At 39.9% G+C, this 18,680-nt stretch overlaps 1 protein-coding gene across 1 annotated transcript; it reads left to right on the top strand.

The window, feature by feature from the left end:
• Positions 1-2,149: 2,149 nt before the first annotated feature.
• On the top strand, positions 2,150-17,709 carry LOC139680417 (protein-glutamine gamma-glutamyltransferase 6-like). The gene is made up of 14 exons (XM_071572993.1): positions 2,150-2,600; positions 3,564-3,678; positions 5,634-5,807; positions 6,037-6,276; positions 11,041-11,159; positions 11,414-11,539; positions 11,699-11,879; positions 12,117-12,252; positions 12,624-12,727; positions 12,827-13,069; positions 13,958-14,275; positions 15,242-15,405; positions 16,084-16,208; positions 17,228-17,709. Exons 2-14 carry the CDS (start codon positions 3,672-3,674, stop codon positions 17,376-17,378), a joined length of 2,088 nt encoding a protein of 695 aa, XP_071429094.1. The 5' UTR covers positions 2,150-2,600; positions 3,564-3,671; the 3' UTR covers positions 17,379-17,709.
• The last annotated feature ends 971 nt before the right edge of the window (positions 17,710-18,680 follow it).

Here is an 18,680-nt window from a genome sequence, read left to right as displayed (position 1 = left end):
TGTAAATAATTCCTCCTGGCTCCAGATGTCTCTGCACAAACATTCATAAACTCATTTGTACATATTGAAAGCCTCATACAGTGGACTTCCAAAGCAGTGTTCCTCCTTACTGCAGCTGTGGTACCAGAACCAAGTGAGGATGAGTTGCCCAATTTATGTCATTTAGCTTTGTTTTCTTTGCTACAGACACTTTTAGTTTCTTTCTTTTTTTTTTTTTTTTAGGTAAATCACAGTGACCAAATGAGACATAGGAAATGTTCAACAGGAATTTGGGTGGTGTCCAATTTGACAACCATTTGACAAACACATTGGGATAATTGCCCAGCTCAACACACATATTTTAGCATGCTGATATTTTGCACTTGCTGGAAGTCTTCTTTGGGAATCAAAGGGAGAGTAATCTTAAGTCTAAGAGTTTTTTAACTGGAGAAGAGTTTTCTTCAGTATAGGTTATGTGTCAGGAAGTCATCTTTTAGAGTTCAGGTTTAGTAAAACTAACCTAAGCCCTCTATGGAAGGATTGGCATGGACCAAATGATGGGTTCCAGGAGCAAGTGAACCAGGTGTAGCCCAGTGGGAGACTTGGTTTATTGCCAATAAGCGCACAAAAGTAAATCAATCTCTGACTGAAAATGATCTGTGTAGATGAAGTGGATGGAAAGCCAAGCTACTGCTTTACTACATGTCAGACTGTTGGACCAGGAAGCAGCAGAACCTCAGCAAAGTGCCCTGAGCCAGCTCTGTGCCCCAGCTTCCACCACACATTACAGGGTACCTGTGACTCATCACAGAGACTCCTCACTGTAGAGGAGCCCAAGCTCAGATTGGCTATGAAGTTAACCTGTGCTTGTAGCCTGCAAAATTGCTTTAGAAGGGCACCTGCAGCCACTCTAGTTTCCTGCTGCCAGTCACGTGATATCAGTACGAGACCACACTGGACACAGGATGAGCTACAGAGAGGCTGTGCAAGTAGCCCACAGTGGTACCTGCTCTCTCTTCCTGATGTTCCTCAGAGCCAAGAGCTCTCATCATGTAAATCAGATTCATAGAATGGCTTGGGTTGGAAGGGACCTCAAAGACAAACTAGTTCCAACCCCCTGCCATAAGCAGGGACACCTCCCACTAGATCTGATTGCTCCAAGCCCCATCCAACATGGCCTTGAACACTTCCAGAGATGGGGAAGCCACAGCTTCTTTGAGCAACCTGTGCCAGTGTCTCAGCACCCCTCAGCACCCTTACAGTAAAAGAATTCTTCCTAATATCTGATCTAAACCTACTCTCTTTCAGTTTGAAGTCATCCCCCTTTGTCCTGTCACTCCAGGCCCTTGTAAATAGCCTCTCTCCAGCTTTCTTTTTGGCTCCCTTCAGGTACTGGAAGGATGTAATTAGGTCGCCCCAAAGTCTTCTTCTCAAGGCTGAACAGTCTCAATTCTCTCAGCCTTTTCTCAAAGGAGAGGTGCTCCATCCCTCTAATCATCTGTGTGGCCTCTTCTGGGCTACTGTAACCACTGTAGAAGTTCAAGCAGAACAACCTTGGATTTAGAATGACACTTAGTGACTTCTTTTTACATCTCTGTTGTGAGAAAACACGCAGGCTGTGCTAAAGTCAAGTGAATTGCACCAACAGAAACCAGAGAAGCCTTTAAATCAAACCTCTGGGGGAGTTAAAAGGAAGGCAACACCCTTTCCCTGCAACACTTCACATGCACACGAAGTTAATGTGTCAAATTAAAAGTGTGACAACTTGAATACAGACTCACAGAAAACATTCTGCAACTTTGTGGAAGTTATACTGTTCTCCTCTTTCTAGAATAAAGTCGAAACAACACAAGTGTAAAGTGCAATTTGGTTACCGTGGGTGTACAAACAGTAGGCAAAATTATTGGGGCAATGAATGAAATCATCAAGAGTTTGTTTTTCTCTGAAGGTTTGCAAACTGAGCTGCAATTTCAAGACCCTGATAAGAGGAAAAAGGAGGAACAAAGTATTTTGAACCATTTTGGATGATGGGCGGGCAGAACTGAGGTAGGAAAACACCTTGACAATATTCAGTCATTAGTCACTTAGGAACCATGACTGCAGCATTCCAAAGGGATTGCAACAGCAGCTGCTGGTGCTTTGCTGCGGTGAAGGCGTCGAGCAGCAGGTGCTGGTTTGGGATGTAGGCCAGTCTGAGAGAGGTTCTGGTGGCTTGGGGAACAGGGCTGTGGGCGTGCCTTGCATAGGCTAAGGAGGTGGTTGCAGCCAAGACAGAAAAAGTGTTCTGAGACTTAATTATGTATATGAGTAGCAAGGAAGAAGAAAGGAAATAGTCAAGTGCCAGTGGGAGCAATGTGTAACGTCTGAGGCAATCACTGTAAGTACCGAACGCCTGAACTTAAGAACTGGTCGATGCGGTTTGTCACTAGGGCTGTGTGTGAAGACCGGGGAACATCAGAGGCTTGTGGCTCTTATGGTTTCCAAGGAATATGAATTAAGGAAAAGAGAAAAAGACCAACTAAAGTAGCTTTGAAGAGCAATCAAACCCATTTGAGGTGATTCCTGGACAGCCTGAACATCCTGGAAACTTCCAAGAGACGGAAGCGCCGCAGAATTACAATGTAAGTGGAGATACACCGTGCCAGATATACTGGTGCCTAATGGGAAAAGTTTGAGTGTTTTTCTCTTGGGATAAGGCTACCATGACTGTCATATTAGTAAGTACTCTCTTAGTCTTTGTGGTGTGAAAACAAAGATTCTGAAAAAGGTGCAAGAAGACAAATTTCTTGTAAAATCAACCTTAGAAACAGCTGTTTGAACTTAACTTCTGCTTTCTCAATTGGTTTTTCTTTGTTTGTAACTTGAAACTCAGACTCATTTATTTTGAAGTCTTCACTGAGTGCTAAAACATTACCAGTGGAGCTGCAGAATCTTAAGCGGATAATCCTCCTCAAAACAATGCCACTATTACCTGTACTTTTTTAAGTGATAGTACAAAACCAAAAAGAAATTTATTAATGGTTGTTAAAATAGACAGGCTTAGAGGTTGTGCTGATAAAAACTACTCACATTTAATATGTTTGAAATAAAACTTTTGGGAAATAGTAGTATGGAGTTAACAGGTGAACAGACATTAGTTTCTAGTGGGAGTTAATAATTTCATATAAGTCAGAGGGTGTTGGATATAATGTGAGACCAAAAAAAACACTCTGTAAAACCAAGTCACAGCTATTGGACAGAGCCAGAAATGATAGTAACCAACATGGAAATTAAGTCATCAGGAAATGCTCCTTTTTCCTTCAGATGGCTTTTACGTCCCACCACGCTCCCCATTTCCTCACCCTTAAAGAGAACTTATTCATGGCACACCCATTATCTTTGTAGGAAGTTCTTGTCTTGGGATTCAAGAGCATGCATTTCCTCTGAGTAAATAATTTTGGTATCTCCTCCCATAATTACACCCACATTGAGTAGGAACTTTGGCATTAGACATCCCTATATTATAGGAACCAGTTAATTCGTTTGACAAGTCTACAGGTATTAATAACAACTTCTAAGCACCTCTCCCTTCTGTCAAATTTCAGCTGACAGCACAAAAAGATTGCTGGGTTTTTTCTTTTTATGATTGATGTGACTTGGACAACCTTGAAGAACAAAGCAGAAGTTGTATGCAATTCTCATAAGCTGAGGGAATGGCAGGTGAGTTCTGCAAGTCATTTGCTTCCCTTCGGCAGGTACTTTACTCAGGACTGTTTCCTCAGGATACATGCCCTGTAGGTATCTGCTCCGATTTCTTATCTGAAGGAAAATTTGTATCGTAATTTGTTCTTGCACTTCATTTTCAAAGTCTTATTGTTGTTATTGTTAAAACCTGTTTGAGAATAGTTTTTGAGCTAAAGAGACAATATTGGGGACAGGGAGGAGAAAAGAGATTCCCACTACTTCAAAATGTACCATTTTTAAATGCTATTTCAGAGATAAGTTATGCTTTTTCTTAAAAAACCCTGTGTAAACCATCCTAATGGAGCTGTGAGCATGGAGCCTATAGAGAATTCAAATACACATTAAAACCCTATGAAAGGAAAACAGTAATGACAATATCTCTGCTTTTGAAAATTTAAAATAAAGATAATTATTGAACTGGGCAATTGCAAAGCAGGGTTCTCTCTCAACTAATGATGAAGCAAACATTTTCAAATGAGTTTCTAAGATGTTGCTTTGCAGGGAAAGCAGCAGCTAACTGCAGTTCACTGTTGTTCCAGATACTTATGCTAAAGATTCTCCTTTTCAGCCCATCAGTGCTTACTCATGTTATTTCTTTGTGGTCTCAAACTACAAAAATGGAAATTATTTTTCATCAAATTTAATTCTGTCAGGTTTTTGCCTAAGTTGGTATTTACTTTTACCTCTTCTTCACAGATTAGATGTGAATTATAGATTAATATGCAGCTATATGATCTCAGGTTTGACTTAGTATTTCATTGCTAAGCTTTATGGCATAGATGGACCTGGAAGCTTGTTTGAAGATCCCTACAACAACAGTGCATAACTCTTAATCCATACTTTCCATCCTATTCTTTTTGTCATTATTGCTGTTTTCTTTTGATTTCTCTTTAAAATGGTGGTGGTTGTGTCCCCTATTCTGTCCCTGCTCCCTCCATTCCCAACCTCACTGCATTTATGACACTGACATTAATAAAAGTGACTTGGAGGAACATTCACCAAGATACTTGCCCAGAGCATTTGCCAAAACTTGCAACACAATCTTCCAGGTGTGCTTTGTGAGGTCTCCTAGGGCAGATACAAACAGAGAAAGTGCTTCTCAGCACTCCCAAAGACAGTGTAACTGCTCAGGTTTGAGCATGGCAACAAAATGTGAGCTATAGAAGGAAAAACAATCTTTTAAGGAAGATCATACACATATTTGCTTACCAAAAAGGTAGTTTAGCATTTAAGGTAGCAAGAACCACTTTATGGGTTTTAAACCACAAACCATAATAACAGCACATGTGCAGGAGGACGTGATACTGGAGAACTCCAAGCACACTGCAAGTCATCAGAATTCCTCTAGGACATTAAGCTAGAGCCTACCAGAACAGGAATTCCAGTGGTTTAGTTGTCAACTTTGAACAGAGTGAACAGAGCTAGATTCAGACAGAGTGATTTCTTTATCAAAAGCTCCAGTGTGTCTTCAAATACCTCTTGTTCATCCATCTCTCATTATGCATTTTTCCTTTGCATCCAGGTCAAATGGCCTCAGGATCTAAGCAGGAAAAGCAAATTTTTCCTAATTGCCGTTCCTGGAATCCTAAAAATACACATGTTTAAAATGTAGAGGGGTTACAGGCCACTTTATTTGGTGTTGATAATGAAACTATACCAATTTGCCCCTGTAAATTTTTTTTAAGTCCAGTAGTAAAACAATAACAAGCACTGTATAAGAAGTATGTAAGTCCTTGATGTATAAGAGCACTGTAACAGAACCAAGGAAAAGTTTCTATCATTGACCACAAGACTTAATTTAATGGCTCATCTGCCTTTTAGTTGTTCTTCCTCCCATAAAACATAATTGTCCTTAGCAAGCTCATTATGCAACTAAGCAGCCAATGGCTTCTTTCCATGCTGGCTGTTTCTTCATGCCTTTTGTTTTACAGATCTGACCCCAACACACATCAGCTGGCAGCCTTCAGTGAATGCAGCCAACCACCACACCGACAGATATGCCAACACCGAGCTGACTGTGAGGCGAGGACAAGCCTTCAGCATCACCCTGTATTTCAACAGGCCAAAGCAGAATGGGGAGAGCCTAGCATTTGTCACTGAAATAGGTAACACCCCTTTAGCTCAATCCACGCTGCCATAAAATTGTAAGCTTTATTCTTGGGAGTTCTCTCCTTATTCTATTTAGAAATGCAATTCTTCTTTGTGTATTCTTTAATGCTTTTAATGCTTGTAACTTTAATGTTCGCCCCCCCCCAATATGCTCAGTTTCAAGTGTGAGGTTAATACTGAAATCACTCTCTGGAATGGAAACCAATCAGTCCTTCTTCCTGGCAGGACCCTACCCCTCGGAATCCCATCGCACCAGGGCTGTGTTTAACCTCTCTGAGGCCGGGCCAAGTGGCTGGAGCGCTGCCCCAGGACCCAGCGAGGCTGGATCCATGAACTTTGTAATCTCCAGCCCAGCCAATGCTGTCATTGGACGATACAATCTCACCCTCCAGGTAACCTCAGGGAACAAGATCTTCTCCAGATTCCTGGGGCAGTTTGTGTTACTCTTCAACCCGTGGTGCCCAGGTAGGTGTCAATGCCTTTGCTCTTGAACACAACTGACCTTGTTGCTTCATATCTGCACACAAAGCTGCCCCTTAAAGCTGTCTCTCTTTGGCTCACCAGTGTCTGCAATCTCAGTGCTCAGAGACCTGGTTTTACTACGTTAAAAAGCTGCTACCACCACCACCTTTTTATCCTAATGAAATGTATTATATGGGGTTCCATCACAGGCTCTTTATTCGGAACTGAGCAGATCACTTTTTCAGTAGACAAGGGCTGACAGGCTTTTTTAAGTGCAGGCACTTCTCAGAACTTAAAGCAAGGATAGAGCAACATCCTTGACTTGCACCTAAATCAAAGCAAGGCTGCAAAGACAATAGCTCAACTAACTTCATAAAAACGGAGAGGGCTAAATGTGAAGAAGACTGACAATTCACAGAATCATAGAATGGTTTGTGTTGAAAGGGACCATAAAGACCATCTCATTTCAACTCCCCTGCCATGGGCACAGATGATACCCACTAGACCAGGTTGTGCAGGGCCCTATCCAACCTGGCCTTGAACACTTCCAGGAATGGGGCAGCCACAGCTTCTCTGGGCAACCTGTGTGAGTGCCTTACCACCCTCACAGTAAAGAATTTCTTCCTAATCTCTAATCTAAGTATCTCCTTTTTTAGTTTATAACCATTCTTCCTTGTTCTGTGACTCTCTACCCATGTGAAAGGTTGCAGTTTCTCATTTTTATAAGCCCCCTTTAAGTACAGGAAGGCCACAATGAGGTCTCCTCAGAGCCTTCTCTTCTCCAGGCTGAACACCCCCACATGTCTCAGCCTGACTCCATAACAGATTTTGCAAATATGCCACAGTCTAGAAACACTGATTAGCCTTAAAACATGATACTCCAGAGTTAAGAAAGCTCCTAACCATTCCAGTGAATAAACAGCTTATAAAAGAAAAGTAACCACAATCATCCACAATTTTCTTGTGACCATATATTAGTCAAGGGCCACTAAGAAATATGTTAGAAGCCAGGATGAAAAGATCTGCTAATTAGCTCAGCAAGTCCTGGAAGTCGGAAATAATTACAGAAGTATGTTCAGGAAACTCAAGACTGTCTCTGCATAGATAGACCTAAGGGAAAAAACCTCCCCAGAACCCCCTGAAAGATCATTTGTGTGTAACTTGTAATTGATGGAAACCACTCTGCAGGGACAGCAATATTTGACAGCTCCTGAACTGGAACACCAGTGGTGCTTCTGAGACCAGACAAACTCTTCTCAGAAGAAAACTGAGAAAAATTAAGTTGGGCCATTACTATTTAAAACTAATGACCCTGCAGAAGAGCCCTTCAGGTTTACCAGATGATGCAATGACTACTGACAGATAAAAGGGAGTATCCTTAAAGGAGGATGCTGCTGAATAAGTTCTATAGAGTGGAAAAGCTCCCTGATCCTGAAAAACAGGAACAAATTCAGTTTGAGTGTATGTTACCATTCTGTAAGTGTCATAGCAGAAAGGAAATAGAAGATTTATTTTCTCATCTAAGGATAAATGACAGATCTGGCCTGTACATACAATTCCAGATGTGAGATTTTTCTTTAAACAGGAATTAATTCATCAACTGTAATATCAGTAAAGAACCACTTACAAGAAAACAGTCAGGATGAGACAGGAAAGGAAAAGCACTGGATTGGAGAAGAGCTACTAATGGATCCTTAAGTGCTATTGGAAAAAACAGTCTGATCAAATAGTTCATCACTGACTTTGACAAGCTGACATTAAGCAGGATTGTCCTTGCACAGATGGGCTGGGATGACACAGGGAAATAACTGGGTGACCTTAGAGACTGGAGTAGGTGAGAAGGAATAAGATATAGTAACATAAAATAAAAGATCACACGTTTAGGGAGAAATAACAATAATTTCAACGGCAGATTTATCATCTGGATATCATGAAGAATGTGAAAACTCTTGTTAATCAATGAATGAGGACCAAAGTGAAGTGGCCTTGAAAAAGTCAAATGGAATACTAAACTGTATAAGAGAAAACAGTTCAAAGTTAAATATTAATGCCATTTTATGAGGTGATGAGATCTCATTTGGAATTCTCTTATAGTTAATTTATCCTGAACAAGAATTATGAATTAGAACATGTTCATGGACCAGAAAAAAAATCTAGTTTAGCAAGCCGGAAAAGTTTATTGCCTTTGGAAGAAGAGGCACAGAACTCAGGAGTAGTACAAGGATGTCATGTCCTCACTCTCTACAACTCCGTGACAGGAGAGTGGAGCCAGGTGGGGTTCAGGCTCTGCCCCCAGGGAATAAGTGACAGGACAAGAGGAAAGAGCCTCAAGTAGTGCTAGGGGAGGTTTAGATCAGATATTCAGAAGAATTTATTCACTGACAGGATGATCAAGCACTGGAACAGGTTGCCTGGAGAAGTGGTGGAATCACCATCCCTGGAAGTGATTAAAAACCATGTGGCTGTGGCTCCTGGGGACATGGTTTAGTGCTGAACATGACAGTGCTGTGTTACTGGCTGGATTCATGATCTTAAAGGTCTTTTCCAAACTTAACGATTCCAATCAACTTATTAATTTAGTAATGTATTTGTTTCAAATATGTGAATAACACAAAAGCGATGCTTTAACGTTAATAAAGTCTCTTAAGGAAATTTCAAGAGAAATCTGAGGTACTTTCAAGCCAGCCCCTAGGAATGATGTGCTATATTCTTATGCCATTGAAGAGACATACAGTTAACTACCAGAATAAACAGTGATAATCATGAACTAAATGACTGATCATACTCTGATCCATAGCTCACAAGTGAACACTTCAATTGTAAAGCTTTAAGGGACAAAATGATAGATATGTTTGAGAATTTTGTAGAATGTCTCTTTTTCCCTAAATGTCTGATATTTGCCAATTGTTTCTGTGGCAAAGATTATATGAAGAAATTACTAAAAGTGCATCTATGTTAGAAAGTGTAGTTACATATGGCTTAAAAACAATCAGTAGGAATTTCCATCTTGCCTGTTTCCCGCTGTGTCAGGATAAACTAATTTCAGAGAGTACAGAATACCTAACAACTTTGTATTTTTGTATTAAAAGAAATGAATTTAATAAAGGATTAGGTCAATAGTCACCCGTCTTTCTCCAACTGTCAAAAAGAGAACTCTTGTGGCTGATGAAAGTTTTTTTCTCCTGGCGTGCTGAGTAACAGAACAGAAGGGGATGTTACAATTTAGTCATGATTGGAAAGAAGAGATTTGTTGTGGTGTGTTACGGGGTTTTTCTTCCTCCTTTTAAACTAATGTTAATTTTGTCCCTAGTTATTAGTAGTAATAGGGTTATTATAAAAAAGATAAGTATACTTACTCAAAGATCAGGGTCCAGAACATTACAATTGAGAACATACAAAACTTAGAAAAGGATGTCCTTCAAGTGACTACAGAATGACATTCAGATTACCCAGAAGCATAAACTCACAGGGCTAGAAGGATCCTAGAAAGTTATCTAGTCCCACACCATCCTTAGGGCAGATCCACTTCAGCACTTAGGAAATTCCTGACAGGTCTTGAATTCCTTCTTAATGATCAGCTATTAGGGAAGCTCCAGTGCCTGCCCTGGAAAATCCCTCCAATAAAACACCAGCCTTTCTATTAAAAGTTTTTCCTATTAACAAATTTTTCCTTACGTTTCAGCATATAATTTCTCATTCTACATATGACAGACCTCAAGAATAGGTTTCTTTTCTCACTGCTCCATCCTGTTCACAAGAATTTCTGGAATTGATTACCATGCTTGCCCCATTTCTCATCCTCATTTTTTTCCTACCTTAAATAATCCTACCTTAAAAAATTAATAAATTAGGTTTTCAGGATTGCTCAGCATTCTCAGTGCTGCTCCCACTCTTTCCAACTGTTCCACACCTGGAAACACAGGTCTCCAGGCCCAAGCTACCCCAAAAGCTTAGGAATAAAAACCGATGATATAATTTTTTAAAAAGTGTGGGCAGCAACCACAAAAATAGATCTATATCATGATATAATTTTAAAAATAAATCATAATCTTTTTATTTGCAGGAAGGGAAGGATGGGAAGTTCCTATAGGAAGGTAAAGAAGTTGACTAAATAAAATAGAAAAGCTGATATTTTTTTGCATGTATTTCCTGAAATCCTAAAGCTTTCAGAAAATATTTTTAGACATTATGGAATTAAACGCAGACATAATCAGATATTGCTACTCAAAGAGTGATCAAAACAACCTAAGCCTCTGTGGGAAGCCAATGCTTTCACAGCAGCTCCACACTGTGCCATAGACTTGGAAAACCAATGAGGAACAATGGAATCCAAGTGAATGGTTGAGCAGGTTTTCTTAATAACATTCTTAATAGCACTGTGAATCAGGCAAGTAAAGACCTTAATTTAGGAATATTGGAACAAGACGAACACAACTGGAAAACAAAAAAATGCTATTTGTGTGGTTCTTTTAAATGTCTCTTCTAACTACCCTGAAAGGACAGAAAAAAAATCTGTAAGCCTGGGCTTTTCTCACAAAAGCTATCCTAAAAGTAGGCGGGAAAAGTTTAGTAATGTAATATGGATCATTTTGCTCCCTGTCCCCCCAGGACATACACACTAACAGACATTATCACTGAGCAGTACATGTTCATGGAGCTATAACAATGAGTTTTGCAAATAGTAGTTTTCCCCTTGCTAAACCAAGCCAGTGTTTCTGAAAGGCTGTTAGTATTGTCAGCTTTAAGCCTGCCCAACTTGGTTTTCAGGTGATGATGTCTACATAGCCAATGAAAACGAGAGGCAAGAATATGTTCTAAATGAAAATGGAATTATCTTTGTGGGCAATGCAAGGTACATTGAAGCAAGAGCATGGTATTATGGACAGGTAAGCCATAAAAAATCATTTGGACTCTCATTCTGCCTCCAACAGCACTTTTATCATTATTTGCCTTTCCAAAAGGCCTGTTTATAAGAAAACTGAACAACCCTTTGTAGCCTTACTTTGCTCCCAGTGTTCCTCACTGTCCCTATCACCTTTGGGCTGGAATATCTCAGAAAGAAGGAACACCAGTAGGATCTCCTTTAATTCTGCCTGTGAAACAATCCATTTTCTTAAAAATTTGTCTTATCTGATCACAGTTTCAAGACCTTCTAAACATCTGTCTCACCATGCTTGATCTGAGCCTGTACTACCGTCAGGACCCAGCCATGGATGTGTCCCGAAGAGGAGATCCCAAATATGTGGGCAGAGTTATCAGTTCTATGGTAAGAAATGGACAACTTAACACAAATCCAACACTGAGCAGAAAACATCAATTTTATCAGTCAGACTCAGCCACTTGCATTTTAAGCAATATAATTAACTAGACAGAGTGCATAACACAGCACTCATTTTGTGCCTTCTGTCCACTGGCCTATTTTTAGATCAATGGAAATGATAATGACAACGGAGTTCTCCTGGGAAAGTGGCAAGGAAGTTTCCATTCTCATGAGAATCCATCCAGATGGGATGGCAGTGTGGTGATCCTCAAGAAGTGGCGTCAGGACAACTACAGGCCTGTTCAGTATGGGCAGTGCTGGGTGTTTGCAGGTGTGATGTGCACAGGTGAGCTCTGAGAACAGAGGGCTGGGGTGGAATGAAGGCACTGGTGACCTCTGGTTTAATCAAAACTATGAAGCAACAAACTCTGCAAGAGGAACAGCTCTATGCAGACTGCAAATACTGAAAAATCACAAAATATTTAGACACATAACTTTGTTTTTCAGGTATTTGTTATCATGGAACTGTGTGGGGTTTGTCATATTTGTTGCTCGTTTGTGTTTTTTATAAAATATATTTCAGTTCTGAGGTGTTTGGGGATTCCAACTCGTTTGGTTTCAAATTTTAACTCTGCTCATGACGTGGACAGAAACCTGAGTATCGATAAGTACTACGACAGCTCTGGAAGGAGTCTTAATATCAGCAAGGATTCCACATGGTAAATAGAATTTCTTGCATCTCACTAATAACTAGGGAGGGGATTTAGGAGTCTTAAAAACATGAACAGCAATGGTATAAAAGCAACTGAGTGGACAAAATGTAATACATAACTATCTAAATTAATACTGTAGACATCCATTTGGGGGGGTAGGGGAAAGCAACAAACTTCATGGTTTTCTCCCTCCCTGCCCTGAAGTCTACATCTCAAAATCAGATAATAAATCTGCCCTTTGAAAGAGGTAGTGCTCTAAAAACATTGTGTCTCAGTTTGGGGAACCTTTAAAAACCAAAATTCATTACTTCTTTCAAAGTGGAAGTTTGTATGACTTTCTATTATTGTGCTTTTTAGACATTGTTCTTTGTCTCCAGGGATTATCATGTCTGGAATGAAAGCTGGTTTGTTCGCCCAGACCTGGGAAGATCATACAATGGATGGCAGGTTTTAGATGCAACTCCACAAGAACAAAGCAAAGGTAACACTATAAGTTCTCTGAGTGACTTAACAGTGCTTCACCAAACTGAGCACAGCTAGTAAAGTCTGACCTTTTATTTTTATTTTTTTCCCATTTTAGGAATTTTTCAGTGTGGCCCTGCATCTGTCATAGCCATCAAAGAAGGTGATGTACACTTGGATTACGACACCTTATTTGTGTACACGGAGGTGAACGCCGATTGCAACAGATGGATTGTGTACAACGATGGGACTAAGAAAAGAGTTTATTGCGATACTGAAATAATTGGCAGGTTCATCAGCACCAAAGCCGTGGGCAGCAATTCCCGTGTGGATGTCACCGCTAACTACAAATATCCAGAAGGTAAAGGAATTATCACAAATTATCTCCTTGTTATCACAACTATTTCCTACTTGGTGCTGGGAAGTAGCATAGGTAACCTACTTTGTGTGAACATATCTCCCTTTCCTTCAGAAGATTTTTTGCTAGTGTTCTTAGACTGCTTTCCTAATACAATGGGTATTATATTTCTGGTTTTATGCATTTTACAGTTTCCTTATTAAGGCACAATACAAAATATACATTAATCCCTTACATAGAAGTATAAAATTTAGCACATACAGAAAACAGGGCTATAAAATATGTTTTACTACCCAAGGCAGACAAACCCTCAGGGTGTCATACCAAAATATCCTAAAATCAAGTCCATTGTGTATCATGAACTAAGCACAGGTCTGTAGTATGGGAAGCTACAGGTCACTAAGTACCAGGGTTAGACATTTCATATAAAAGTTTGCTTTGTGTTTGTTACTCAGTTCTTTAAAAAAAAAAAAAGAAAATGTATTTCACTTGTTTTAAAGTTTGCCATTTGGAATCACTTGCCTTATTTCAGTACTTCACAATATTTTAGTACAACTGTATTTAATACAGAGGCTGGTTGTCAATTGATCAGCAAAGTAACACTTATTACACTACTGCAAGTTCTGACTTGAGAAAAAGCATTCTTGCTTCTTAGACAAATACAAATGCATCACATTTCATTTTAGTGATTTACTCACCTTATAACAGTGTATTTATTACTTCTCTGTGAAAAAACTGAACAGGGCTTAGTGAAGATGTGGGGAACTTTTAGGTATTGTATATTTCTGACTGACGCAGAGCTGATTCCCTGTATCACTCTGAAAGCCTTTACACAGAGAAGGTGAATTTGCAAAAAAAGCACAATTTTACTTGGTTCTCTCCTTCCACCAGGTTCTTCTGATGAAAGGCGAGTTTATAGAAAGGCCTTGGCTAAGATATTTGGAACAAGCGTTGTGGAAGGACGCACAGAATCTTCAGGTGGAAGACCTTCAGAGACAGTCAGAAACCCTGGCATTGCTGGGAAATTCAAGCTGGCTGAACCTCCAGTGTTTGGCAAAGACATTAACCTCATCTTAGTCCTCAACAACCTCTCCTCTGACCGCAAGACCGTGAAGGTGGACATGAGTGCATCAACCATCCTATACACAAGGAGAACAGTGGCAGAGATCCTGAAGGCAGCCACTTCTGTGGAACTTGGTCCTAAGCAAGGTAGCTTTTCATGTACCCAAGGAGCCAGTCTAGCCCTCTTCCTAGCCACAGGAAGGTAACTGGAAGGAAGAAGCATCTGTATCATATCAGTCTTGTAGTGCATCTACTTCTTCTACGTCTTCATAGCATTGTTTATGATTACATTTTACATGATTTTTTTCCTCTGAAAACTTTCACTAGTTCAAGCATGAATGGAAATTTACATAGAAGGCTACACTTATGTTATAGCTCCAGAAGCAACACTTACACATATGTATGTGTGTTGTGGGATCTATACATATATACATGTGCATGTGTGCGTGTCTGAGTGGTGATTATTACACATATATAGGAGCATGTTACTCTATCAATTAATAAAAAGTCTGATGCATGCTTTCAGGCATTCAACAGGCAACAGTTTAAAAGAAATCAGCTAGGACAAAGCTTAAAAGACAAACTGTCTCTCTTTTAAAGGGCCAAGGCTACTGAAATTATTATAGAGATCTTTTTCATCCCCAGGGACTACAAAGATAAGCATTTTTCCCATACACAGCAGAAAAGTTGTAGGACTACAAAGAACAGCTGACCAGGTCACTTGAAAAGGATCTCTGTGAGACTTGACCCAAACTTTCTTCTTGACTGAGGTAAAAAAAGAGCATATAAGGAGGGAATAGATAAAAATGGTTATACCTCTACTAGTAAGAAATACAAAGGGTCAGGAATCCAGTGAAATACAGCTGAGCTGACTCCCTCAGTTTCAGCCAAAATCCTCTATTCAAAACTGTAAGGGTCAAATGAGTTGAAGTAGAAAATGATCACCAGAAAAGGGAAATACACAACCAATCTCACAAGAAGGAAATATAAACAGACTCCAGCTGTCTTATCTTTTTTTCACTTCAATAATTAATGCCCCCCCCCCCCCCCCGCTAAGTCTCTTTAGCTTTCTTTGAAAATGTAATGGTTCCTAAATACATGTCTGAATTCCAGGGAAGCATATCCGGGTAAAGATCCCTTATTCTTACTATGGAAAATACCTGACTACTGACAAAAGGATCCAGGTTACTGCTTTGTGTGAGGTCATGCGCATGCACGGGCTGAAGCTGCTGGTGGAGAAGACAATCATTTTAGAGGACACAAACATCATCATTAAGGTAAACAATTCTCTCCATGATGTCCCAAACAGACACAAAAGAGTTTTTCTGGAGCTCAGATCATAAAGTGAGAATTTGGGGATAGGTGAATTAATTTAGGCTGCCATTTCAGACCTTGCTCGAAAATTCTGCCTGCTTAAATTGAGAAAGCAAGGATGTGAGAGGCCAGTTTTGAACATTGACCTGAATCTGCCCTGTGTTCCTCAGAACAGCTCTGTTGCTTTCTTTCTTTCTCAGTCACATGCCACTGCTTTAAGTTCACAGCACTTGTTTACATTTCACGTGTCCTAGTTATTGGCAAGTGCTTGTGTTGCCTTTAAACAACTTTGCCCACTCTCAAAATACAAATTTAAACTCTTAATTCTAATAATTGCTAGTGCCAATTCATATTGATTTAGCACTTTATTACTAATCAATGATGTGCCAAAAAAAAAGAAAAGCCACTCAGCAAACCAAAGATCAGACAGGTTTCATTGGATGCGCCTGTGGAGTCAGGGCTCTATTCCACTGAAATTATGCACAAAATCTTGCAGACAGCGTGACAGCACTATTTAACTAAGCCAAATCCAGCTTCAAACATTAGGAAAGCTGTCAGCTAAATTGTCACAGCTCGACTGAATTCTGACAGCAGAAGAGTGTAAAACAGTGAATGATCAGAAATGTGCCTTTGTCCTTCAGCTTCCTCGGAGGATTGTGGTGAACAAAGCTGTGACTCTGGAGATCTCCTACGCCAACCCCCTCCCAGAGCCCGTGAGCCGCTGTGTCCTGCTGGTGACTCTGATGAATCAACAGGTCAAGATAAAGTAAGTGAAAGCTGCAGCATTTACTCAGTGTTTCCAACGTGACCAACAGCATGTCTGACTTCACAAAAAGGAAAAAAAATCATGCTTGAATTGTCTTTTTCATATTTTCTGTTTACGAAAACAAAAGTGACACCAAATGTATATTGAGATATTATGATCTCTTAATCACGTATTGTTTGTTCCAATTAGGAACATCTTTAACAACTGAAAACTGTGAATGTGAAACCCTTTTGTCTCTCTGAAGTTTACTCTACAGCTTGGCTTTGTGTTTCTATTTTTATATACAATCCCCTAATGCTCCAAAGTTAATTCTGAGTTAAGCAAACAAGTCAGATACTGCCATATCTCCCCTTGTTTGGGCCCAAGCAAGAATTGCTCTGTCCTCTTTTAACTCAGGAGAAAATCATGCCTTTCTGAAACATAAAAGCAAGTTGTTCTATTATTTTTAATTTTGCTCTGGACTCTGCTGCTTTAAGGATTAACTCAGTGTTGAGCAGTTCATATTTCCTAAAGCTTCTTTTGTTATTATAAAACAGCATGACTTGGTGTGGCTGGAATTACTTGGACACAATATTCCATAAAAATATGGAAAATATTATTCCAGTTGAAGACTAAGCCTGTTTAGGCCAAAAGGAGGTACAAAACAAAGCACAATGGCCATCAGAATAATCATATTATTGCCAAAATGGAGGTGAACTGAGCAGGCACTGGCCAGATCTTTGACATCAGAGTTTTCCTGTTCTGACTTTGTGTTGATTGTCCAAATTTGCATCAGCCCTAATGTGAAAGTGTGACATAGCACTTCTCATTTTCATAAGTCTTTTCAAGAGTAAATGAAGATGGCACTGTTCTTTCTCATTTCTTAGTCTACACAAAGCCTCACAACTTAAGTAATTCTCAGAACCCAAGGCTGGGACTGAAGTCTGCCCTTGCTCTCACGCAGTCTTCCTTCTTTGGAATCTCATCAAAGACAATGCAAAACTGAATTAATTGATTTTTCCCTCCCTTTTCTTTTTCAGTCTGGCACGACTGGCACCGAGGGAAAGATCAAAAATTTATTTTGAATTCACACCCCGGAGGAGTGGGCCCTTACAGCTGCAAGTAGACTTCTCTTGTGACAAATTTTCACACATTAAGGGATTTGTAACCATTGCAGTAGCACCTTCATAATGTGATGGAATCCAGCTCCTATTTCAGCAGTAACAAGGCAAGACATTCTCCTCTGAATGGGAAAAGTGATGACAGAAAGAAACTTTCCACAAAAATTCTCTTACATTGCAATAGAATCAAGTCTCCTTCTTCCACAGTGCTTAATTTAGTCTCTAACTGCATTTCTTCTTTTTTTTCCTCTCTTGACTTCTTTGTAGAAATAGTTTCACTGTTTTATCAAATCTCATTCTGTTCAGCTCCCAGTTTTGACTTTTCCATCAGGTAATTATTACAGTCTCTTTTCAGCCTCATTCTAACTGTCAGCAATAAATAAAAATCATTCACAACTGTATTGTTTTGTAATGAATTTCACATTCCATGGGCTTATTATAAGAAGTCACAAGATTGAAGGAAGTTCTTTTTTTCTTCACTTCACAAGCCCCTAGCCTAAAAGAGTAGAACATTTCCTCCCTTGTTTACCTAATTTCTGTATTTTGAGACACAGCTCTGTGAATGGGGAGAGAAAAAGCCTCTGAAGGCTGGGAAAAATAATATTTGGGGTCCAGGACAATATTTCTGTAGCCTGTGGGCATAGGCCTGTCACAGAGTGGAGAACACATGTACATATTCAAAACAGTAACAATTCTTACATAGCCTGACAGAGTCCCAGGCAACACAAAGCACAGGGAGAGTCTTGCATTAATGAGGCCACCCAGCAACACAAGGTAACTAACACTTTTTGCCCACCAGTGTAAGGTCACTGAAGACAAGAAACACACAAAGCCTCCCCATGTGGCTCATTCACAGTGTCTAGAGACAGATGTCCCTTCTGCAGGTTCCCAATCCCAGCATTTTCAGGCACCAGGTTTCACCTGAAACACACTCTCAGGCAGCTGTGAGGATTCCCTGTTCCTGCAGCCTCTCCAGGCAATGACTGAACAGGCAAAGGAGCTGCCAGGTCACACTGCAGAGCAGGTGTGCAGCAATCACTGTGTGCAAACAGCTCTGCCAAGACAAGATTTACATTTCTTGTACAACTTGCAAAAAGGTTAGAGCAGAATTAATAAGGCCAAAATTCTGCACCACAGAGATGTCAAGAGTTATGGATATGGATATCTTTTATCTGATAGGAGATAATATTTCAGAGAGTCTGAAAAAAACACAGAAGAAATCAGAACAATAAAAATACATTTAAACTTCAGGTAATTAATTTGCCATTTTGGTTCCTGGCAATCTTGATATGAATGTGGAAACAAAACAGAAAACAGAACAACAACACCCCCCCCCCCCGCCCCCCCCGCCCAGTGCAGAAGTGTAGAGGTG

The sequence above is a fragment of the Pithys albifrons genome, chromosome 18 (assembly GCF_047495875.1).
Source record: "Pithys albifrons albifrons isolate INPA30051 chromosome 18, PitAlb_v1, whole genome shotgun sequence".
In the NCBI taxonomy this organism is placed as follows: Eukaryota; Metazoa; Chordata; class Aves; order Passeriformes; family Thamnophilidae; genus Pithys; species Pithys albifrons.
The sequence above is the reverse complement of the archived record's forward strand: the minus strand, read 5'-3'. Positions and strand labels throughout refer to the sequence as shown.